General features: G+C 44.3%; 2 protein-coding genes across 4 annotated transcripts in view; one reads left to right on the top strand and one right to left on the bottom strand.

Annotated features, from left to right (window-relative positions):
- Window positions 1-1,396: 1,396 nt before the first annotated feature.
- On the bottom strand, window positions 1,397-14,015 carry cep43 (centrosomal protein 43). 3 transcript variants are annotated; one of them, XM_023394375.2, is made up of 18 exons: window positions 13,843-14,014; window positions 12,664-12,717; window positions 12,523-12,577; window positions 10,410-10,498; window positions 9,906-10,043; window positions 8,706-8,762; window positions 8,536-8,606; window positions 7,875-7,936; window positions 7,686-7,747; window positions 7,026-7,091; window positions 6,286-6,339; window positions 4,307-4,485; window positions 2,761-2,838; window positions 2,438-2,550; window positions 2,215-2,289; window positions 1,888-1,918; window positions 1,679-1,766; window positions 1,397-1,571 (listed from the first exon to the last, which is right to left on the bottom strand). In XM_023394375.2, exons 1-18 carry the CDS (start codon window positions 13,924-13,926, stop codon window positions 1,497-1,499), a joined length of 1,431 nt encoding a protein of 476 aa, XP_023250143.1. In that variant the 5' UTR covers window positions 13,927-14,014; the 3' UTR covers window positions 1,397-1,496. The 3 variants fall into 3 exon arrangements, with proteins under 3 accessions (XP_023250143.1, XP_087026537.1, XP_023250144.1); XM_087170411.1 differs by lacking the exon at window positions 2,761-2,838 and having other exon boundaries at window positions 13,843-14,015; XM_023394376.2 differs by lacking the exon at window positions 6,286-6,339 and having other exon boundaries at window positions 13,843-14,013.
- A 1,280-nt stretch (window positions 14,016-15,295) lies between these two features.
- Window positions 15,296-23,848, top strand: part of mboat2b (membrane bound O-acyltransferase domain containing 2b) — a 14,864-nt gene continuing 6,311 nt past the window's right edge. The window contains exons 1-6 of the mRNA XM_023394292.2: window positions 15,296-15,444; window positions 19,576-19,721; window positions 20,372-20,449; window positions 23,108-23,203; window positions 23,292-23,347; window positions 23,438-23,492. Coding sequence (XP_023250060.1) covers window positions 15,355-15,444; window positions 19,576-19,721; window positions 20,372-20,449; window positions 23,108-23,203; window positions 23,292-23,347; window positions 23,438-23,492 — 521 coding nt within the window. The 5' untranslated portion in view covers window positions 15,296-15,354. The remainder of the gene's footprint in view (window positions 15,445-19,575; window positions 19,722-20,371; window positions 20,450-23,107; window positions 23,204-23,291; window positions 23,348-23,437; window positions 23,493-23,848) is intronic.

Genomic DNA, 23,848 nt, shown 5'->3' with positions numbered 1-23,848 from the left:
GGACCTAAAAAGATGTCTCTCTCTCTCTCTGTCTCTCTCTCTCTCTGTCTCTCTCTCTCTCTCTCTGTCTCTCTCTCTCTGTCTCTCTGTCTCTCTCTCTCTGTCTCTCTCTCTCTCTCTCTCTCTCTCTGTCTCTCTCTCTCTGTCTCTCTCTCCTCTCCTGTGACGCTGTATGAAGATTGTGTGAAGAGCACGACCCTCCACTGTGTTCACAGAGACTTGGACAGAATGGACCGGGCCCACAGCGGAGGATTGGTGCTATTGGCTCCACTGCTTTTATTCCTGTTCTTCATCCTGCTGTTTTAAACAAGTGTCCATTCTGTGACCAACGTGAAACTGTTTTTGTTACTGAGTGTCAGAGACTCACTGAGTTCTTCTCTTTTAACGTTGTTTTAGTCTCTAATGTTGTTTTTAGTCTCTTTAACGTTGTTTTTAGTCTCATGTTGTTTGTTAGTCTCTCACGTTGTTTTTAGTCTCTTTAAAGTTATTTTTAATCTCTCACATTGTTTTTAGTCTCTCATGTTGGTTTTAGTCTCTTTAACATTGTTTTTAGTCTCTTTACATTGTTTTAAGTCTCTCACGTTGTTTTTAGTCTGTTTAACGTTATTTTAAGTCTCTCATGTTGTTTTTAGTCTGTTTAACGTTGTTTTTAGTCTCATGTTGTTTTTAGTATCTTTAACGTTATTTTAAGTCTCTCATGTTGTTTTTAGTCTGTTTAACGTTATTTTAAGTCTCTCATGTTGTTTTTAGTCTGTTTAACGTTGTTTTTAGTCTCATGTTTTTTTAGTCTCATGTTTTTTTAGTCTCATGTTTTTAGTCTCTCACATTGTTTTTAGTCTCTCATGTTGTTTTTTAGTCTCTCATGTTGGTTTTAGTATCTTTAACGTTATTTTAAGTCTCTCATGTTGTTTTTAGTCTGTTTAACGTTGTTTTTAGTCTCATGTTTTTTTAGTCTCATGTTTTTAGTCTCTCACATTGTTTTTAGTCTCTTTAACGTGGTTTTTAGTCTCTGTTTTTTTAGTCTCATGTTTTTAGTCTCTCACATTGTTTTTAGTCTCTTTAACGTGGTTTTTAGTCTCATGTTTTTTTAGTCTCATGTTTTTAGTCTCTCACATTGTTTTTAGTCTCTTTAACGTGGTTTTTAGTCTCTGTAACGTTTTTAGTCTCATGTTGTTTTTTAGTCCATCATGTTGTTTTTAGTCTCCCTGATGTTGTTTTTTAGTCTTTCATGATTTTCTAATTATTATCATTAAGTTCTGATGTTTGTTGTTGTTTGTTTTAATGTTTACATCCTGCACAGTCATGTTATACTGAATGAGTGAATCAGCTGATGAGTCATCAGCTGCAGCAGGTGAGTGACACCTGTTCCTCAGAAACGACTGTGCAGAGAACGAGCTTTCGGTTCAAAACATTTATTCTCTCAGTGAAACACTTAGACATGGATGATACAAAGAGGTGCATGATGGGAAAGCCCAGAGTGTTGCATGATGGGAGCATCAGGCCACCTCCTCCATGTAGTCGGCTTCGTGACTCTGACTGAGCTGGGACACACTCAGGTCCTGGGTGGTGTCCTGCAGAATACAACAGACTGTCAAGACTGGACCTGGACCAGAACCAGGATCTGAACAAGGACCAGTAGCCTGAACCTGGACCAGAGGGACCCCCCAGGTGTGCTCACCTTGTCGCTGGTGTCAGGTCCCTCGATGGAGACCTCCTCGATCTCCTCTCCGATGCTCAACTCGCTCCTGGAGAAATCTGAACGATGACTGAAAGAAACACATCTTCATCATCATCTGTTTACTGCGCCTCATGTTTAGTTCCCATGATTCATCTCTTCACTCAGTAAACAGGAACTGACTGAATAAACACACACACAAACACACTGACCTGTTGAAGTCGTCGTCATATTCCACGTCGTCTGTGAAAACAGAGAGAGGAACATGAGCTGCTGCCTGACACTGACTCTATTAATCCTGTCTGAGCAGATGTGGAGGCTGCTGGACAAACAGATGTTGAACAGCTGGAATTATTTTATAATCACAAAGAGACACGGTGGTCCTGCTCCTGTCCTCCTCTCAGACAAGTTTCAGTAATGATAAACGGTGTTTTCTGAGGTCACTGTGACCTTTGACCTTTGATCACAAAGGGCGGTCTGTGTGTGACACAGGAAACATCACAGAGGACCAGGAGCAGCTGTGGAGGACTGACTCCTACCTAGATGCAGGGATCCAGTTTTGTGGGGGGGGGGCCTGGAGTCTCTGGAGCCCCTGTCTCTGGACTCTGACGCTCCTGTGGGAACACAATCAGTTCTGTGTCAGGACGTGGTTGATCACGTTTACAGGAAGCATCAGTAGATCTGCCTCCTGCTCTCCAGAGGACGAACCTTTACCCCCCCAGGACACACACTAGAGTCAGGAACTGGGCAAATATAACTGACCGCTCCTGCTGCGGCTCGGCTCCGACGTGCTGCTCCCCCCTCCCCCTCCTGGTCTCGGAGCCTCAGACAGGGACCCTGCAGGACCCTCTCTGGCCCCAGACGCCTCCACCTTCCTGGGATACAGAACAAACAGTCATGGACTTCCTATAAGTGATGCTCTATATGTTCTATATGTGAAACAGACGTTTTAATTCATCAAATCTTTCATTGAGTTTGGTGCTTTTCAATGACAATAACCAATATAATCAATAACGATCAATACATCAAAGACTGGATCCACAGAGAGAGAGAGAGAGAGAGAGAGACACACACCTATAGCTCACCTGAGTTCAGAGCTCTGACTGTGTTCAGACAGAGGATCGTCTCGCTCGCCCTCTGAGTCACCAGCCAGGACAGACAGACTGAGACCAGAGAGAGAGAGAGGGAGGGAGAGAGAGAGGGAGAGAGAGAAACAGAGAGAGAGAGAGAGGGAGGGAGAGGGGGAGGGAGAGAGAGACAGAGAGAGAGAGAGAGAGACAGAGAGAGAGCAGAGAGAGAGAGACAGAGACAGAGAGAGAGAGACAGAGAGAGAGAGAGAGAGAGAAACAGAGAGACAGAGAGAGACAGAGAGAGAGAGACAGAGAGAGACAGAGAGACAAAGAGAGAGAGAGACAGGTTGTTACAGAGTCAGTCTCATTAATATGATTCTGTCTAACGTCCTCAGTCGACCCGTGGACCTGTCAGGACGTTCGGTCTCTTAGTTTCAGTCGTGTTGAAACCAGGAGAGAGGCGATGCCCGGAGCTGCTCTGCTGCTCGCCGCTCGCTCACTTCCTCCTCAGAGGTCACTACAGTTTGATGGAGTGTAATCTGACTGACTGTCTGAGCCCATCACACAGCCAGTCAGCGGAGCAGCTCTGATGACATCACACATGAGATGATGACATCAAAGCAGGCAGTGTAACAGTGACAGTCTGATCTGACTCACACTGACACCTGAGGGCGGGGCTAACCGTGCACACTCACTCGCTGAGGCTTTTGCCTCGCCTCATGGGGGAGACGACCAGCCCAGACAGACACTCCTCCCTAAGAGGGACAACACTGCAGGGGGGGTGACACACAGGTAGACAGAGGGGCGACAGGTGAGGAAAGAAGACAGGACGGGGAGACACAAGACAAAAACAGACAGCACAGCAGAGGTACATCCAAAACAAAGCAGGAAATACAGAAACAGGTGTGACAGGTCAAGCACTGCGGGGGGTGGGGGGGGGGTTAGACACCTGGACAGGTCAGTTCAGAGGGACACACATCATGTCTGGACTCATTCTGCACAAGCATCAGCACTTCTTCATTTTCTGTGCTGCTGCTCGTTTGCTACAGTGAGCTAATGATGACTCACTTCCTCCATACCCTCCACAATAAAAGCACCTTAATGTGAAGGCAGTGCCTGGCCTTTATTGTGAAAACAGAAACATCATCTTTCTACAGGTACACTTCCTGCAGGGAAATACTGCGTCGACTATTGAATTACTAGTTAGTTTCTAAGTAGTTACTGATCAGCTGCACCATCTCTAGTTGCACTAACTAATTAACTAACTAACTTACTAAGTAACTAACTAAGTCAGCTGCAGCTTTACCGAATCCAAATCCTGTATCAAATCTCTCAAGTTTAACTTTCCTCAGTTGTCAGTAATTAAAGTTATAACTTCAGATCAATAACTCCAGATCAATAACTCAAATCAATAACTGATAAATAACTCAGATCCTGAGGCTGTGTTTACTGTTGTTTCTGGTGGGCAGAGCCACACTTCTTGTTGCTGTGTAAACAAATTCTTTTTCACCAACATTCAGAGGGAGCAGCGAACGTCTCTGATGAGTTCAGGCGTCCTCACCAGCCGTAGGTCTTCTGAGGTTTGGGCAGCGGGTCGTCGAAGAACGAGTCTCCGTCGTCCAGGTCGTCTTCCACCTCCAGGTCCAGGTCCAGACGCTCCCTCCTCACAGCGAGGGTGGAGGTCCTGCTGTCCTGCTGCTGGAAGTCTCCTCTACCCAGAGACGTCACGCAGTCCGAGTCCTGCTCGACGACACGGAAACAGGAAACGCATCACGGCAGGTTCAGCTTCACGTCAAGCATTGGACGAGTGTCCAGAGGTTCATTAAAGAGCTGATGATTAACGACTAAACAGGAAGTGAGTGTCGCTGCCTCCGGCTCCATGATGATCACACAACATCTCCAGTAAGAGCAGATCAAAGGTGGATACAAGTACTAGACTGGAAACTTTCTGCCACTTCTGGCAAGCAAATGTTATTTTTAATAAGTTCATCCACTATTTTCTCTCGTTAATAATCCAGGTGTCAAATCAAACATTTTAACATTGTAGAAGGTGAAGTTTAGTAAACTGTAAGAAATGAAATTAATTACTTACAAAAAGTACGTTAGCGAGTTAGCCTAGAGAGCTAATGTTAGGAGAAGTAGACTGTCGACTCTTACAGAAGTTTTGGTTCATCATTCAGAAATTTCCGGTGGCTAATGGGATTTTTCAAATTAATGGCCCCAGATGGAAAAACACACCAATTCTGGTGCTTGTATCCACATTTGAAAGATTATTGCACTGAATCATCTTAATTAATGTTGACATTTAGTTTGTACACAGGACTTCAACATGAAGCTGGTTTCCAGTTAAACACTGACTGACTGTATAAGTATCTGTATTCAGTTCAGTATAATGTCCATGTCCACAGCACTGATCCGTGTCCTGCTCACCACTCTGATTATCAACAAAGTGTCTTTTATTTTCAGCTGCTTCTACTTTGCTGTTTTTAAAATTCGTCCCATCAATAAAACCGGACACTTCCTGCAGGTATTTCACATTAAAAGTCCTCTAGGAGTGGGAGGGATCGTGCCTTTACACTGGAAGTCAGTCACTGTCACTGTGTTTCCTGTCAGTGGTGTGGAAAAGGACGTGACACTGAGTCGTTATGGTGCAGGTGAGTCCCCCACACCTGGGTCTGGGACTTCACGGACTCAGAGTCATGTGATCATCATTGCAGGCTTCAGAGTTTCTGTTAGGATGAAGGATTAAAGCAGACAGGTGAGTCTGAGCAGCTGCTGACGACCTCAGACAGTCGCTTCGTCCTGGTTCAGGTTTCTGAAGCTGGTCTGGGGTCAGGTGAGGAGCGGTGCTACGCTTTCCCTCCACACAGTCAGACTACAGCTGCATGTCAGGTTTAACACTGGATCTGTACTTCAGAGGTCAGGACGGCACTTCCTGTCCCGCCTCAGTCAGACCGGCTCCAGAGTTTGAGTCAGAGAGGTTTCCTGTCCGCAGATCGACCGGAGGGGGAAAGAACTACAACTCCCATGAAGCTTCTCCTGCAGCAGTGCGTTTGATATGTCCTGAGCTCCGCCCCCTCTCTGTGGACAGCAGGTACAACACCCCTCACACCATCACTGGACAGAAGCTCGTGACATTAACCATCAGAACTCCCATGATGCACTGAGCATTTCTCTCTCTGCATCATTGATATCATTGATATCTGATCTGACACTACTCCAAACTCATCATCATCATCATCAACTTTATTATCATTAACACTATCACACCTAACAGCTGTTCCTGAAGGAAACTTAAAAACAGGAGGAGTCTGATTGAAGCTTTATTCTGAAGGGCCATCCTCAGGTAGAGGAAGTCACAGCGACATGTTTCACATGTGTTGAGGTCTGACTCTGAGAAGACAATCAGGCTTAAGGGTTAAAGTTGAGTGATTGTGTGAATGTGACACAGAGAAGAATGGAAGCGGCGTGTGGGCGTCGGCGTCAGCAGCAGGCGCTAAGGGTGTTAGCGTGTCTGCCCTGCGCTCGCCACGTCGTTACCTTGGCTGCTGTCTGACTCTGTCCTCTGTGTTTCTGGCCTTTATACCTGGGGATCTGTGCACGACAGGGACAGGGCATCAGCGGCTACACACCTGACACCGCACCAACACACACACCTCACACACTGACACTCGCCATCAGAGCAGCTGATGATGATGTGCTCATGTTGGTCTGAACATGGCGTCTTTCAGTGTCTGACTGTTGGAGCAGCTCTTCATAAACCCTTCAGTCTCTCCTCACCTCTCAGAAGCTACTAGTTTAAATCAGGTTGCATTAGTCAACCTGCAGAAATGTCTCAGCCAATAAAAACTGTAGGAACATCTTTGTTGGTATCATCTCTAGACGTCCATGTGTAGTGTGATTATAGATTATAGATCAGCTCTAGCTTCTATATTAATACTGTGAAAGTATCAAAGCCTCAGTCCACAGAGAAATGCACACAGCCTGTATTCAGAAACTGAGCCTTAAAACCAGCCGTCAGGACTTCTGGAACTTTGTGATGTCACAACAAAGCAGTCACCAAGCCCCGCCCACCTGGACCCACCATACAAACCTTGCAGGATTTGGTTTCTCTCAGTGTTTTTACCTGAAATCTGCTGTATTTTTATTGGATCACTCAGAAAACAGTCAGCCAATCAGAAGAGAGGCTCAGAGCCTCCTCTCTTCTGATTGGCTGACAAACAGCTCAGGCCTCGTGGATTCACAGCACAACCACACACAGCTGGTGGAGCCGGACGTACCTTACTGACAGGTGGAGAGCTGATCTTCTCCTCAGGGGGGGGGGTGACATCAGAGTCCTGAACCACCTGAACAAAGACACAGAGTGAATTCACTGAACTACTTTGATCTTTTCAAGATAAATCTACACAGCATGAAGAGGGTGGAGATTAATGGGAGCTCCTGGGGAGCACCTGGTTTTTAGTATATTTTCAACAGAGCAGTTAAAGACTTTACAAAAGAAAAACAATCAAATGAAGCAAATAATGACATTAAAGGAACAGTCCAACATTTTCTATCTGTTCAGCCAAATCAAATCACTCATCAAACATTATTTCAGTGGCTCCCAGTCTTTGACCTGTGTGATGGATCCATTAGTTGAAGGATTTTCAGCTGATTTTTTAGAGAATTATTGATGGGGGGCTTTCAGAGGCCTGGACAGGTGAAAATATGCTGTTAAATCCAAATTAAAAACAAAAATGAGAGAAAACTTCATTTTCTTGTAAATCTTTTCTTTCCCCTCCCCTCTGCCTTTATTCGCCTTGAGACCACTAAAGCTTATTCATGGGCCCCTGGAGGGACCCACAGCCCTCAGTTTGGGCACCACTGATGAGACGGTCATTAGCAGGACCAAAAAAGACAAAAGCACGACATGTAAATGAGACAGATTCTGAGACTCTCACCACACTTCTGCACTGAGAGAAGAGACGTCTGTACATCCCCAGAAAGAGCTGCAGGTCTACAGCTGAGAACAGACAGAGAGACGAGTCAGTGTCAGAGTTACACACCTGATTCCACAGGTGTGACAGCAGCTGATACCTGCCACTGTTGTTTACAGGTACAGTCTGTAATGCTGCCATGAACCATCTTACCTTTAGAGAAGGTTTTGTCAGCAGCTCTGAGCTCGTCACTGATGAACCTCTCCAACATGTTCCTGCAGATCACACAATGTTAGCGCTCATTAAAACGAAACTGAAGAACCAGAAGCTGCAGTTCCTCTAACGACCACTAGAGTCTGGCTCCAACAGTGAGTCAGTCCCCATAGACTCCCATGTTAAAATGTCCAACTTTACAGCAGAAATAAACATGTTTACAGCCTGGTACAAAAACTGTTTTGGTCTCTAGAGCTAATTTACTCCTTCATGACACCTGTTTATACAACTCACCTGTTTATACAACTCACCTGTTTATACAACTCACCTGTTTACATTTTATTAAGGACTAATGTTATGGAGGATTGAGGGCGTGGCCTCTTTGAGTGACAGGTGGGTGAGAACCAGCCTAAACCAAAGTCTCAGCTCCACACAGGCCCCTCCTCTTTGACCATATTTGGATTAGCTGGGAGTTGGGGGCGGAGTCAGACACTGCCGGTTGGTTGATTTACAGTTACTGATGATGACTGTCATATTTGATAATGATTGGTCCATAGGTATCATGAGTTCTTTTGGCCACGATATTTAAGTAGTGAAACTCTGACATTTAGATTTATTGAATGTGTTACCATGGTAACCAGGACGGATAATTATTTCCTACTTGTTCAGTCTGGGGAACAGATCCATGAAGACGCTCTTCACGTCTTCCTTTGAAACCGAGCCGCTGTGCTCCTGTAGGCGGGAAACAAGAACAACAATCAACACCTGATGACAACATCTGTGATTGGCCAGAGACCAATGACATCATACACAGGTTTCCTGGAAACTCACCTTGTCATAAAAGTCATATTTCTTGCGGGCGTGTGTGATCTGTCTCTGAGACGGTTCCTACGAAGTGAGAGGAGGAACAATCAGAGCATGAACACAGGAAATACACATGAGTTTTAGAGGTTAGATGATTTTGTGTGTGTGTGTGTGTGTGTGTGTGTGTGTGTGTGTGTGTGTGTGTGTGTGTGTGAGAGAGATCATTTACATTTAAAAATATCATTTTTAAAAAGAGAGAATTTCAACGCCATGATGGACACTGATCCACGAAGGTTTCACACAGACACCGTCACTAAACCAAATGTAAAAACTATATTCATTTATTTCAAGTTGATTTAGTGGATCAATTAAAAGTAGAATTTCAAAATAAACCTCTCTGACCTCATCATTCAGGGATTACTCATGTTTTCAAACGAATGTTAAGATGTATAGGTCAGGGGTCACTTTCACAAAACGCCTTAAGTTAAGATTTTCCTTAAAGTGTGACTTTCTTTAATGTGTATATGTATGTGTTCATAATGTTCACTTAAGGAATCACTTAAAGTCAGTTAATCCACTCAGACTAGTTCCAGGTCACTTCCTGTTCATCTGACCTTTGACCACCAAAATGTCCAGGTGAACGGTGTTACTGAGGTATTGAATTCACAAAGCCAAAACTGGGTTTTATGAGGCCGCTACCAATTGACCTTTGACCTTTTGAGCCAAGTTTGAAGGGATTCCCTTGAGGAGTTCAAGACATCACGTTCACAGTGCCAAAATCATTTTTTGTGAGGTCACTATGACCTTTGAACTTTGACCTTTAGCCACCAAAATCGAATTAGTTAGTGAGTCTAGATGAACATTTTTACCAAATTAAAAGTTCTGTCGAAGTGTTAAGAGAAGAAGAGAAGAAGAGGAGAAGAGATGAAGAAGAGAAGGTGAAGAAGTGAAGAAGAGAAGAGGTGGAGAGAAGAAGAGCCGTGGGGCCGGCGAGTCTTCTGCAGCTGCAGCAGATGTGGAGCATCAGCAGCAGAAACCAGGACACACTGAGATCAACAGGAAACCAAAGCTCCGCACCCTGAGTCTCTACTGACAGTCTGCAGCTCAGTGACCCAGATCATAACACCCACCCTCTGAACACACACACACACACACACACACACACACACACACACACACACACACACACACACACACACACACACTGTCATCTGGACGAGTCCTCACCTGAGTGCAGACGCTCGGCTCGTCTTTGTGGCGTCCTCTCCTGACCAGCTCCAGCAGCAGAGGGGACTTCCTGTTCAGCTCGGACTCCGACAGACCCAGCTCTCTGCAGACCAGGTCCCGGCCTTCCAGACCGTGCAGCTGAAAGCACATGTTGATGTTTACAGATCCACTACTCATCAGGTGGGTCTTTGACTGCATCACCAAACAGTCGCCATAACAACAGCTGACGATTAAAGGATGAGCGCGATTATTTTGACTGATTGATTATTGGCTAATCATCTTTGAATCAATCGACCAGTCCACAGTTAAACCTGTTAATGATCAACAGGAAGTGAAGTGAGGACTGATGTTCATGGTAAAGAACCAAAGAAGAAGAGAGACAGGTGGATGATGTGACAGCTGTGAACACAAACCAGAATACAGGTGAGGATGACGGACCACAGACACTCAGTCTGAGGTCACATCACACCTGAGGCTGCGTCACCACGTTAACCTGACACTCACCGAGTTGATCTCCGGCTGGAACACAGCCAAGGTGAAGTCCAGGTTAAAGACCTGCAGGAAGTCCATGATCAGACTGGCCACAAGGCGACCTGCAGCGAGACCAGGACAGGTGAGTCAGGACAGGTGAGACAGGACAGGTGAGTCAGGACAGGTGAGACAGGACAGGTGAGTCAGGTTAGGTGAGACCAGGACAGGTGAGTCAGAACAGGTGAGTCAGAACAGGTGAGACAGGACAGGTGAGACAGGACAGGTGAGTCAGGACAGGTGAGACAGGACAGGTGAGTCAGGACAGGTGAGACAGGACAGGTGAGTCAGGACAGGTGAGACAGGACAGGTGAGTCAGGTTAGGTGAGACGAGGACAGGTGAGTCAGGTTAGGTGAGACCAGGACAGGTGAGTCAGAACAGGTGAGTCAGGTTAGGTGAGACCAGGACAGGTGAGTCAGGTTAGGTGAGACCAGGACAGGTGAGTCAGAACAGGTGAGTCAGAACAGGTGAGACAGGACAGGTGAGACAGGACAGGTGAGTCTGGACAGGTGAGTCAGGTTAGGTGAGACAGGACAGGTGAGTCAGGACAGGTGAGACAGGACAGGTGAGTCAGGTTAGGTGAGACCAGGACAGGTGAGTCAGGTTAGGTGAGACCAGGACCGGTGAGTCAGAACAGGTGAGTCAGAACAGGTGAGACAGGACAGGTGAGACAGGTTAGGTGAGACAGGACAGGTGAGTCAGGACAGGTGAGACAGGACAGGTGATTCAGGACAGGTGAGACCAGGACAGGTGAGTCAGGTTAGGTGAGACCAGGACAGGTGAGTCAGAACAGATGAGTCAGAACAGGTGAGACAGGACAGGTGAGTCAGGTTTGGTGAGAAAGGACAGGTGAGTCAGGACAGGTGAGACAGGACAGGTGAGTCAGGACAGGTGAGTCAGGTTAGGTGAGACCAGGACAGGTGAGTCAGGTTAGGTGAGACCAGGACAGGTGAGTCAGAACAGGTGAGTCAGAAAAGGTGAGACAGGACAGGTGAGACAGAACAGGTGAGTCAGGACAGGTGAGTCAGAAAAGATGAGACAAGACAGGTGAGACAAGACAGGTGAGACAGGACAGGTGAGACAGGACAGGTGAGTTCTTCATTGATGAATCTACTGATCATTTTCTTTATTGATGAAACATCAGATCAGTTATTGACCAGTTCTTGTTTGGTTCACATTCAGTTTATGATCATGTGATGAGGAAAAACTGTTTTAATATCGACTGATACAATGAATCAAAATGAACTTCCTGTTGATTGATCGACTTCATACAGTGAAGAGTCAAAGTGAGATGAACATCTGCAGTGTGGTTCTATATTCTATAACAACCTGCTGCTGTGTGAAGACTTCTCTCTGGTTCTGGTTCTGAAACTGACAGAGGGTTCTGCAGGGAGAGAACCTCGACGACTGAAACCCTCTGAGCTTAAAGTAACAAACATGGCAGGAGAACCCAGTACGGTTCTTCAGGTTCCCTTGAATCCTGCAGGCTGAGCCACAGCTCCCCCCTGTGGTGACTCCCATCACCTACAACATGTCTGTCCACTGACCGACTCGTCGGTGTGGACAGTGACAGCAGCTCAGAGGAGGGAACAAGATGGAGGCCAAGGCACGAGTAACGTCAGATAAAAATATATAAACATCATATAAACAAACATCAGCTGGGTGACATCAGCTGAGGGGAAGCAGGAACACCGCCCTTTTCAGTCTGGGTGTTAATTGAATTTTATTTATGTTTATTTATTTATCTTTCTGTTTATTTGTATATTTCAAGCTGTTTCACCGGTTTGTCCTTTTATTGTGTTATTATTTTCTGGATTCTTTTCCTTTTATTTCTGGTTATTTCCTCACTTAAATACATCTCCTCTGTTTTAGTATTTTATTATTTTATCTTCATCACTGCGTCATTATCTTTGCTCCAGTCTTCAACGTTCCCTCATTTCCTGTTATTATTATCTTATTTCTATTGTTTTTATTTATTGCTTGGTCAATTATTCTTGTGCGTTTTATTGCTTTTATTCTACAAATAAAGTCTGATTGATTGATTGAATACAGAAGCATGAGGGACAAACAGGAGAGTAAATGACTCACCGTCTTTGGTGTTGAGACACTTCTTCAGGTTTTCATTGATCAGAGGAGTTTTATTCTGATGATCAAAGAGGAACAAAATGTAAATCAATAAAGTGACAGGAACCACGGTTGGTACTCTACACTGTGAACATGAACCATCACCTCCAGTTTGTCCTGCTCCTCCATGGCCAGGAAGACGGCCGCCCTCATCTCCGCCTGCAGCAGGAAACAGGACATTCATTTTGATTCTTCATTGATTCTTATTTTAAAGAAAACATTTCACTAGTTCTGGTTAAACTTCCTCAAAGAGAAGCAGCTTTATCATTTTCTGACCTTTCATGGATGAAATGATGAATCAAAGATAAAAAGAGAAACTGTAAGTCACTGGACGAACTTTGTTCAGGCCACAGTTACTGTCACTCTCATTTACACACTGCGTCTCTGTTTGTTCACACTCACACAAATGGTTTGTTTAATCAATTAGTCCATCAACATAAAACTAATCAATGACCTGGACGGCTTCTCCTGTAAATGTGAATGTTGTGGATCCCTGTGATAATAATCTGAGCATCTTTAGCGTTTGTCAGATCATCATCTTGGAGAATCTGTTTAATATGTTTTTTATTCCATTATTAGACAAGTGATTAACCAGTTGATGAGAGATGACTGGACAGTGAAGATAACGATTAGCCACAGCTCTGAACTGAGGAGACCGTCAGTGTCAGGCCACAATGAGGGAGGAAATCTGACATCACAGAATAAAGTCATAATATTACGAGAATTAGAAATGTAAAATCTGGAGAGAAAAAAACATTTATTCTCATATTATGACTTTTTTCTTGTAAAATTACAACTTTATTCTCATAATATTATGATTGTATTTTCATTATATTATGACTGTTTTTTCATAATATCATGAATGTATTGTGATTATATTATAACTTTATTCTCATTACATTATGATTATATTTTCATTACATTATGACTGTATTTTCATAATATTGGGACTTTTCTTGAAATGTGAAGATTTCCTCTCCTACTGACTTGAGCTCCTGTGTGTTTGGAAACTGGTTTTAAAACTTATTTTGATCATTAAATCTTCAAAGAGTCTGAAGATCAAACCTTCCGATCAGTTTCTACCGGAACAAACTGTCAGCGAACACAGAGCCGCCTCAGAACCGGCTCAAGAAAACCCGAACCTGCCCCCGGTACCGAATCTACAACAGTCACCGTGACTTCACCGAAACCCGTTCAGCTTGCTTGCTAGCTGCTAAGCTATCATTAGCCTAGCATCGGTATTCCCGGTGACACGGAGCGGAGTGAGGTTAAAGGTTGTCGGACCTTGAGCTTGTTGAGGACTCCGTTGTTCTCCAGGTTCTGGATGAGCAGGTCCCGGAGCTCCGTGTCGTCCTCGGTAGCCGACATGTTCCCGTGTTTTGTCCCCGGAGCTAACGGCTGCTGTTGTCAGGGACTACACAACAAAACACGGAAACGACGCCGTCTCCTTCTTCTTCTTCTTCTTCTGCTGCTGCTGCTGCTGCTTCTTCTTCTTCTTCTTGAGGTTAATCTGCAAACACGGAAATGGATCATTACCGCCCCCAGCTGGAGTGGAGGATCCGGATCACTGACATTAGCTAATGAACAGCAAAGGTGTTTCCAGCCTGTTCATTAAGCAGTTCGGTAAAAACAGCCAGTAAACTTGATTTAATTACTTCAAGTCAACTGCAGTGTGAAGAGGAAACAGATATGTCTTGAATTTCCATTTATGAAATAAACATTTTTATTTTATATGTACATATATGTAAAAATCATATAGAACAACTTCATTTATTGACATATATATCTAGCCTGTACATATTTATACATTTATGTATGTATGCTTATATAGACAGATGTTACATAAATATACATCCATCCACAGTCTGTTAATATGTGTAGGTATTATTAACAGTAGAGTTCAAAAGTCTGAGACAGAATGTGAAGTTAGACATGTTTAAAATCCATCAGAAATTAATACAAAAAAAACATATAGATGTTTTAATATATATTTTTAATGCGTATTCTCTTGTTTTAATTTGTTTTTAATTTGTGTGGATTTATAGGAATTAAGTTCAAAAGTAACAGATTGTATTATCCTGCCATCATATAGTGTAATATCATGTACAGTGATGTACTGTAAAATAACAGTAACATTAGTGCTTTACATTTGTCTTTCTGTCGCTCTGAAGTTTTACTGTTTGTAAGAGCTGAATCAGACAGTCAATACCTGATTGATTACAGTAATCAATACTGTAACTGTTACTGAGCTGTCAACAGAAAACAGAAAATGTCTTTACTCAGTTCTGAACTCTGTGTTCTCCATGATTCTGTGGAGTGTGATGAACAGTGATTGTCTTTGTGTCTGATCTGAAAACAGTGTTTGATTAATGATGATTGATTGGTGATTGATTGGTGATTGATTGGTGACTGAGTCAGAGGTTTTGGTGAATGTAGTTTTCTGTTGTCATGAATAAATGGAGAAAACAAAGGGAGTAAAGGTGACTGCAGGGAGGAGGAGGTGAGGAGGAGGGAGTAAAGAAGAAGAGTGGGGGGGGGGTGGAGAGGAGGACACAAGGAGACAGAAAAAATTTGTCAGTCGGGGGGGGGGGCATCAGATGGAGAAGGGAGGATACAGACAGACAGGGTGAGGAGGAGGAGGAACAGGAAGAAGAGGAGGAAGGAGCATCATCAGGACACACAGACCGACGGACAGACGGGGGGGGGGGGGGGGGGGGGACACGGAGCCTCCGTCGCCGCCTCGAAGCTGCTGCAGCCGGACACACAAGCAGCAGACCCGGCCGCAGACACGGAGCCATGGCCGCTGACGGCAGCCGATCCACGGCCTGCACCGGCTCCAGCCTGCTGCAGCCGGTCAGTGAGATCACCAACCTGCCGCTGGACCAGGTAAGACCCACCGGGACACCTCCACACAGGGGCCGAGCCTCCCAGCCTCCCCGCCCGGCGGTGGTCTCTCCCGGAGCTCCGGGGCGGAGACCGGCGGCTCTGGCTCTCACATTCTGGGCGGTAAAAGCGGCTCGCGCGGCCGGAGAGACTGTGACTGATAAACAGGGCGGATGAGACGGAGTGAACGACGGGAAAATGGACGGAGGCCTGTCGGTGCAGAGACGGTCCGGTCTGAACGGTGTCTGAGGCTGCTGTGATTACTGTGGTGCAGCGGGACGGTGTGTGTGGCTGACAGCGTGGTGTGTGTCCATGGTGTGTGTCCATGGTGTGTGTCCATGGTGTGATGTGCAGGAGAAACATGGAATAACTGATCAGCTGATCTGTGCTCATGTTACTGACAGGAAGTCAGTTTAATTATGTGTTTTTAAAGAAGGTGAAGATCCGAACTGGGTGGGTGGGGGGTGGGGGGTGTCAGAGAGCTAAAAAACGATCATTTAGGTCGTTTGTGCAGCAGGTTATTATGACCCATAGTTACGTTTTGTTGCTAGGCGACATCTAGTGGCGGAAGTAATTATGACAGGAGCAAAGTCTGAAACCTTTTATCCATGAGCCTCCACAGAGTTAACCAAGTTGTTGTAATCGTAACCATGACAACAGAGATCGTCCAATGTTGAGGAAGTGCTCATTTGAACCCAAATCAGCATATTTTCCTAAACCTAACCAAGACACGACCGTTATTATAGTAACCATGGCGACTAGGGTAGGTACACCTCTCGGTACAGTTGCCTGTTTATTATGGTAACCATGACTACCGAGGTCCGGTAAGCCTGCAGCCATGCAGGGGTTTCAGGAGACCCTCCTACGGGTCGTATCAGAGGGTTGGAACAAACGACCTGTATGGTTGTTCAGGTCGGATAGACCCAGGTCCTCGGCCCAAGTCTGGCCCACATTACTTCCACATCTGGAAGTAATGTGTAATGAATAATGAGTCCAGCTGGTATCCTCCAGTGTTGGCTCACAGATGTGGAAGTATCATCTGACAGTCATGTTGTCAGGCCAAAAGAAAAAAAGCATGTGGGCCAAGTGTGGGCCGGATTCATTAAAACATGGACACCCATTCATCATGAGATAATTAGACTAAAAATGATCTTTGTCTCATTATAACAGGTGAACGGTCAGCTGTGATCTGTCAATATGAAACACCATCTCTATCTAAAACACCACGGAGCCTCTTGGATTGATTACTGTCAGGTTTCAAAATAAAACAGCTTCAAGCTCTGGACTGTTCCAGATGATTAGTGTAATTAAATCACTAAAGGATTAACTGACATGATGAGATCAGCAGACCTGAGTTAGGTAATGATCATATCACCTGATCAAACAGCTGTTTACCTCATCCAGCTGTTACACATCATCATGATGATCCATGTGTCACCTGATGAGTTTCCGTGTCCCTCTCTGTTAGCTCTGTGTTTGGTCTCCACCAGCTCCTGTGTAAACACCTTAATTTCTCCTTAGCTGAGGGAGTTACTTAAGAGTGTTGCAAATGAATCTCTGAAAAGGTTTCCTTAGTTAAGGAGAAAAGTTCAGGCATTTGCAGCAGTAAAAGAGATTTTACAGCAGTAAAACTCTACTGTTTCCATGGAGACCGTTGATTTACTGCCATTAGAAGCAGGTCTCTCATCCTCCTGATATTTTGACGGAAATTTCACCAGGTGAACTTTGGTCTTCTGTGCAACTGCTTAACTGACTTTAAGTGATTCTTTAAGTGTAAAACTAAGACGAGGAGAAAACCTTAAATACACAAGGGAACATTTTAAGGAGAAAACTTAAGGTGTTTTGTGAAACCTTCCCGCAGCTCATTAGTTGCCGCTCGGCTGATCACTGCGGGTGGAAAACTATCATAAATTAATCTTATATCTTGTGACAAAAAGGAACGAATTTGATTTAAAAACATAGAGAAAAAAAAAAATATATATAACACAAGAGATCAAATGAAAAAACTTCCCATCCCTCCCACACACGTTAACAGGTGATATATAATCAGCAGTGTAACAGGCAGATGTGCCTGCGCTCTGATTGGCTGAGAGCCAGGCCTCTGAACAGATCCTGATGGTCCAGGTGAAGGATGAAGATGAGGATCAGGTGACCCACAATGTTCTGCTGCTGCTGCCGATTCAGGAGATGAACCCTCTGAGTCGTCCTCTTACAGAGGCACTGGTACTGGTTACTTACTGGTTTTACTGGGAAACATCATTACCAGTCAGTCACAGGGGGGTAAAATCTTGATATTGAGCAAGGATGTCTTCAGTGAAGACCCTCCATCCTCCAGACCACACCTGCTGACCTGCTGGGTCTGAACTCTGTCTGCTCGTTACTGACTCTAGTCACTCTGTTTACACAGCGTCCATTATTAATGAGCCATACCTCAGACTGATCACATGGTACACTGTGTACTACACTGTCAGAGTATTACACCCTGTCAGAGTACTGTGCTGTTTATCCAGTCATATTAAATATGAACCATTTGTGTGACATTATGTCATAATTGCTGTGAAGTCTTGAGTTATGGCTAAAATATGTTTTGTGAGGTCACACTGACCTTTGACCTTTAACCGTTAGTCACCAAAATCGGATAAGTTCATCCTTGAGTCCAGATGAATGTTTGAGCCAAATTTAAAGAAATTCCTTCAAGGTGTTACTGAGATATCGTGTCCATGAGAATGGGACAGACGGATGGACAACCTGAAAACAATATGGCTGCCACTCTGACTGTCGGCGGCGTGGAGGAATAATGACGTACAGGGTGGTTTGATAAACGCCACGAGACAGGTCAGATTCTAAATGTCATGTGTAAATAGCCACATCCACCCTGTGACTGTGAGCAGAGTCGACTCAGGACTGAGGCTGGATCCTCCTGAGGAAACAGGAAGGAGAGAGTGTGATGAAGACGTCCGTCCTCACAAGGACGTGGGTTTAATGAAGCTCCACCTCTCAGCGTCCATCTTTCTCTGGCTGCTCACTGAAGCAGCAGAGGGAGACCCCATCACATTGGAGGTCGTCCTCTCTTTTAGCTCAGAGACCTCAGGAAATGAAAACACTGCACACACAGACAATAAGAGTAATACTCCAAACTTCTAGTACCAGCACTGAACACAGAAATATAATACGAGTACTCCATAACAGGTAGAAGATGCAGCCAATTACTGTTCCAGTCGTGTTCAGCAGCTGTTGAACAAGTTGAAAACATAAGCTCAACTCTTCCTCTGTCGCCTCTGGGCATTGTAGAAAAAGATGTATTTTTCTTGGGATGATCTTGTGTGAAGTAATGTGTCAGATGGACAGCAGGTCGTAGCTCTCACGCTTTAAATATCTTCTGAAGGTCTAATTTTATCAGCTCAGACGTTAGAGACTGTTCACCAGCCGACAGCTGACTGCAGCTTCACTCACCTGGACAACAGGCCAACTACCACTGCTAACACTGCTAACATTACTGCTAACAACACTACTGCTACTGCTAACATTAATGCTAACCACATTACTTCTACCACTGCTACCACTGCTAATACTACTGCTAACAACACTACTGCTAACAACATAACTGCTAACAATACTACTACTACTGCTGCTGCTGCTGCTGCTGCTACTGCCAACACTACTACTACTACAGCTAACAACATTACTGCTGCTACTGCTAACAATGCTACTGCTACTACCACTGCTTCTACTACTTCTGCTACCGCTGCTAACACTACTGCTAACACTACTGCTAACACTACTGCTAACACTACTGCTAACACTACTGCTAACACTACTGCTAACAACATTACTGCTAACAATACTACTACTACTACTACTACTGCTGCTGCTACTGCTAACACTACTACTACTGCTAATAACATTACTGCTGCTACTGCTAACAATGCTACTGCTACTGCTACTACTAGTGCTTCTACTACTACTGCTAATACTACCACTGCTACTTCTGCTACTGCTGCTACTGCTAACAACACTACTACTGCTGCTGCTAGTGTTGACAGCATCACTACTGCTGCTGAATCCTAACTGTTAAATATGTCCCTGCTTGAATGAACTTATAGTTGTGTCTGTTTTCCCTCTCTTTGTCTGCAGGTGAACTTTGTGGTGTGTCAGCTCTGTGCTTTGCTGTCGGCCTTCTGGTTTCGTCTCTTCCTCCATCCCAGTAAAACCAGTCCCTTCATCAGACATGTGGTGGCGACTCTGCTGGGACTCTACTTCGCTCTATTCTGCTTCGGCTGGTAAATTTACTGCGATACAATATTATTCAAAAAAATCTGACAACGATTTGTTAGTTATGTTTTCAATAAGGATTAAAGAAGAGTGACCCAGGTGTGTTGAGATTTTACAGTGTAAAAGTCAGGAGACAGTTTCTACATGACATCATCTCTCCATTTCTTTACTATTTACTGTCATTTATCATAAATACACATCAAACTGCAACTTGATTTTAAGAATAGTTTGTTGAAATGTTTGTTCGATAGAAACTACAGTGAGCATCTGGTTTGAGGAAATTATTGGACCTTTTTAAGACAAAATTGCTGCAAATCCAACAACAGGTGGCGCTGTAACACTGGTTTGTGTTACTTTTTTCAGAAATATCAATATCTAACATCGAACCTGTCTTTTTGATCAGCTCATTAACTTTTTCACTGCAAGTCAAGTTTGGAAATTGATTGGCTTGACGTTTTCAGTAGGAACCAATGGGCTCGGAGCCACAAACAGAGGAGGGAAGTGTTGAAAGATGGACCAACACGCTGCTGATTTGGCTCTGAACAATATTACATAAGAACAGACTTTTCCTTTAAGTCTAAACGTTGTAGTATAATATCTCATTAGGTTAGTTTTGGTGTTTGGAGGTGAATCTGTGGAGGTGTGTCTGTGTTTCCAGGTATGCTCTTCACTTCCTGGTTCAGAGCGGACTCACCTACGGCATCATGATCCTGACCGGAGTCGAACACATGCACAAGTAAGCTTCACAAAGTCCTCATATCACTGGTTCTACTACTACTACTACTACTGCTACTACTGCTACTGCTACTGCTACTACTACTACTACTACTACTACTGCTACTGCTACTACTACTATTACTACTACTGCTACTGCTACTGCTACTACTACTACTGCTACTACTACTGCTACTGCTACTGCTACTGCTACTACTACTACTGCTACTACTGCTACTGCTACTACTACTATTACTACTACTGCTACTGCTACTGCTACTACTACTACTACTACTACTACTGCTACTGCTACTACTACTATTACTACTACTGCTAATGCTACTGCTACTACTGCTACTGCTACTGCTACTACTACTACTGCTACTACTACTGCTACTGCTACTGCTACTGCTACTACTACTACTACTACTACTGCTACTACTACCACTACTACTACCACTACTACTACTGCTACTGCTACTACTACTATTACTACTACTGCTACTGCTACTGCTACTACTACTACTGCTACTACTACTGCTACTGCTACTGCTACTGCTACTACTACTACTGCTACTACTGCTACTACTACTACTACTATTACTACTACTACTACTCTACCACTACCACTACTACTACCACTACTACTACTACTGCTACTACTACTACTACCCTGGGACCCTGTCGTCCTGTCATGTGTGAAAGGAATGCAGGTTTGGGCGGTAAAGCTGTTGGACTCTGTGTCTGGACTTCTTCAGTCAACAGAGGTCACTGCTGAGCGTTCCCACCAGTGTAACTAGATTTCCAACCTAAACACCCCAAACTCCCCGATGCTTGGTCGCAGCAAGGGGTCAGCTCAGGGGCTGGAGTACAGGGGTGGAGACGCTGGCTTGACGGTGTCTGTGTTCTGGTTAGTGTTTGGAGGGTTCTGGTTCTGGTGGATCCTCTGTGGGTGTGGAAACATTAAGTCTCCCAGAGGAAGCAGCAGTCCTGAATCAGTCCAGAGATGAAGAGAACCCTCAGCCACTGACAGAGGGTTATAGTGATGAAGATGAAGCTTTTTATTACCTCTGACGTCCAGAAAGACGCTCCGAGTCCTCTGGGAGAGTAGAGGTGGACAGAGGTCGACTCTGTCAGTATGACTTTTATTAAATTCAGTTGTTTTCAGCTCTTTTTGTACGAGACATGAAGTGTCCTATAATGGACAGACATGTTTGTGTCTTCTGTGAGAGGGTGAACAGGACGGTGTAGTGGACATTAATGGTGTAATAAAATTAAATCATAGGGAGAAATAATAAAAATGAACAGAATTGATAAAAAAAATATGCTGATAAGATATTATAAAATAAAAATATGAAATAGTGTAGAGTGTGGTGGTGGTACGAAGTATGTGTTATTTATATAATATACTAATTCTAAACATGTTGTATTATAATAATACCATATATATTATTATATTACTATTAATAATTATAATTTAAGACTCCAGAGGTCCCTCTGTGACACTGATGTATTTGGCTGATGTTAAATGAAAATGTTGCTGTTACACAAGTCAGAACAGAATAATATTGTTCTGGCTCGATATCAAAGGTTTTCTAACGTCTTCAGAAAGACGAAGTTCAGACGCCTGCAGGACGATTTGTTGTGATGTTTGAATCAGCGCTGTGTTTGACTCAAATGATTCAGCAACACAATCCCACAGTCATCACGTAAGATGGAATCTCTGCTTTCTAACAGACTGTAAAACAGCTGTAATCAGGTCTAAGTCTTTATCAGTGTGTCTGAGAGTGTGACACACAGCTGCTGCACACACAGACACATGAACACAGACACGTCCTCAAACCTGCTCATGATAGTGTGAGTCATGTCAGACGGACTCACCAGCAGCTCCCTCTGAGGACAGCTGAGTGCTGGACGTCCCGTTCAGCGACGTGTTGATTATGCTGCCACCTGCTGGTTCCCCGGGTCGTCACAGCACCTCAGAGTGCACAGTCCATGTTAAAGGTCCATCCACTTTTAAAAAGCTTCACTGGTTGAGAGGAGAAAACAACCACTCACTTACAAAACTGTTCAAAATAAAGGAACCAAAATATTGAATTGGTTATTGATTATTGTCACTGAGATAAAACTTTAAAGAGGCTTTACATCTTTGCAAAAACTAGAATCTCCTTTTCCTCCACTCAGACTAGTCTCAGGTTACATCCTGTTCATCCAGAGTCATAGAATATATGAACTTTTGTGTGAAACTTTGTCGTAGTTGCTGTGAAGTCTTGAGTAACCTTTGACCTTTGACCCCCAAATTCTAATCGGTTCACCCTTGAGTCCGGGTGAATGTTTGTGCCAAATTTGAAGAAGTTCTGTCGAGGTGTTAGTGAGATATTGTGTCCACGAGAATGAGATGGACTGAACACCTGAAAACAAAATGGCTTCCGCTCTGACTGTCGCCAGCGGAGGAATAACAAATTCATTCGTTTATAATAAATACTTCATATTGAAGTGATTTCCTCAGTCAAACTACTCGATTCAGGCGGAAGAGGTCAAATTAACCAACAGTTCACACCTGTGGCCCCCTGGAGGAATTTGACCTGTAGTGACCTTTCACCTGACCCATCCTCTAGCACCTCCCTCAGGTAAAAGTGCATGTGAAGCCCCACTGTGACAGAGTCCCGTTGTGTTTCAGATACTGCCTGCTGGTGGCTCTCAGCTACCTGAGTCTGTGTCAGATCACTCGAGTCTACGTCTTCGACTACGGCATGTACTCTGCCGACTTCACCGGGTAAGACCGAGACCCCTTCAGTCCAGACTGTCTCTGCTGACCCTGAACCTGTCTGTCTCCACCCTCACTGCTGTCCTTCTCTCCTCAGCCCCATGATGGTGATCACACAAAAAATCACCAGCCTGGCGTTTGAGATCCATGACGGTGAGCATGTGACCACATCAAGCTTCTGGTTTCTAAATGGTACGTAGTGCCAGACCAGCAGCTGACGGTCAGTTTTCATGTCTTCCATAGGAATGGCTCGAAAAGAGGAACATCTGACTCCAGGACAGAAGATTTTGGCCATAAGGTTTGTTTGACTGAGGCTCCGTCCACACTGCTGCGATTTCATTTAAAACTCATCTCTTTTGCTACGTTTCCTCAACTGTCCACACGACTTCCAGGTTTCGAGCAACTAAAACTCTGGGGTTGTGTTTTATTCTGAAAACTCTGGGGTTGCGTTTTATTCTGAAAACTCTGGGGTTGCTTTTTATTCTGAAAACTCTGGGGTTGCTTTTTATTCTGAAAACTCTGGGGTTGCGTTTTATTCTGAAAACTCCTGGGTTGTGTTTTATTCTGAAAACTCTGGGTTGTGTTTTATTCTGAAAACTCTGGGGTTGTGTTGTAGTCTGGACAGAAAGTGAGACCTTCGTAAACGATGAGGTC

The sequence above is a fragment of the Seriola lalandi genome, unplaced genomic scaffold, assembly GCF_002814215.2.
Source record: "Seriola lalandi dorsalis isolate HSWRI2012SDOR001 ecotype SW California unplaced genomic scaffold, Sedor1 jcf7180002054947, whole genome shotgun sequence".
NCBI lineage: Eukaryota > Metazoa > Chordata > Actinopteri > Carangiformes > Carangidae > Seriola > Seriola lalandi.
The sequence above is the reverse complement of the archived record's forward strand: the minus strand, read 5'-3'. Positions and strand labels throughout refer to the sequence as shown.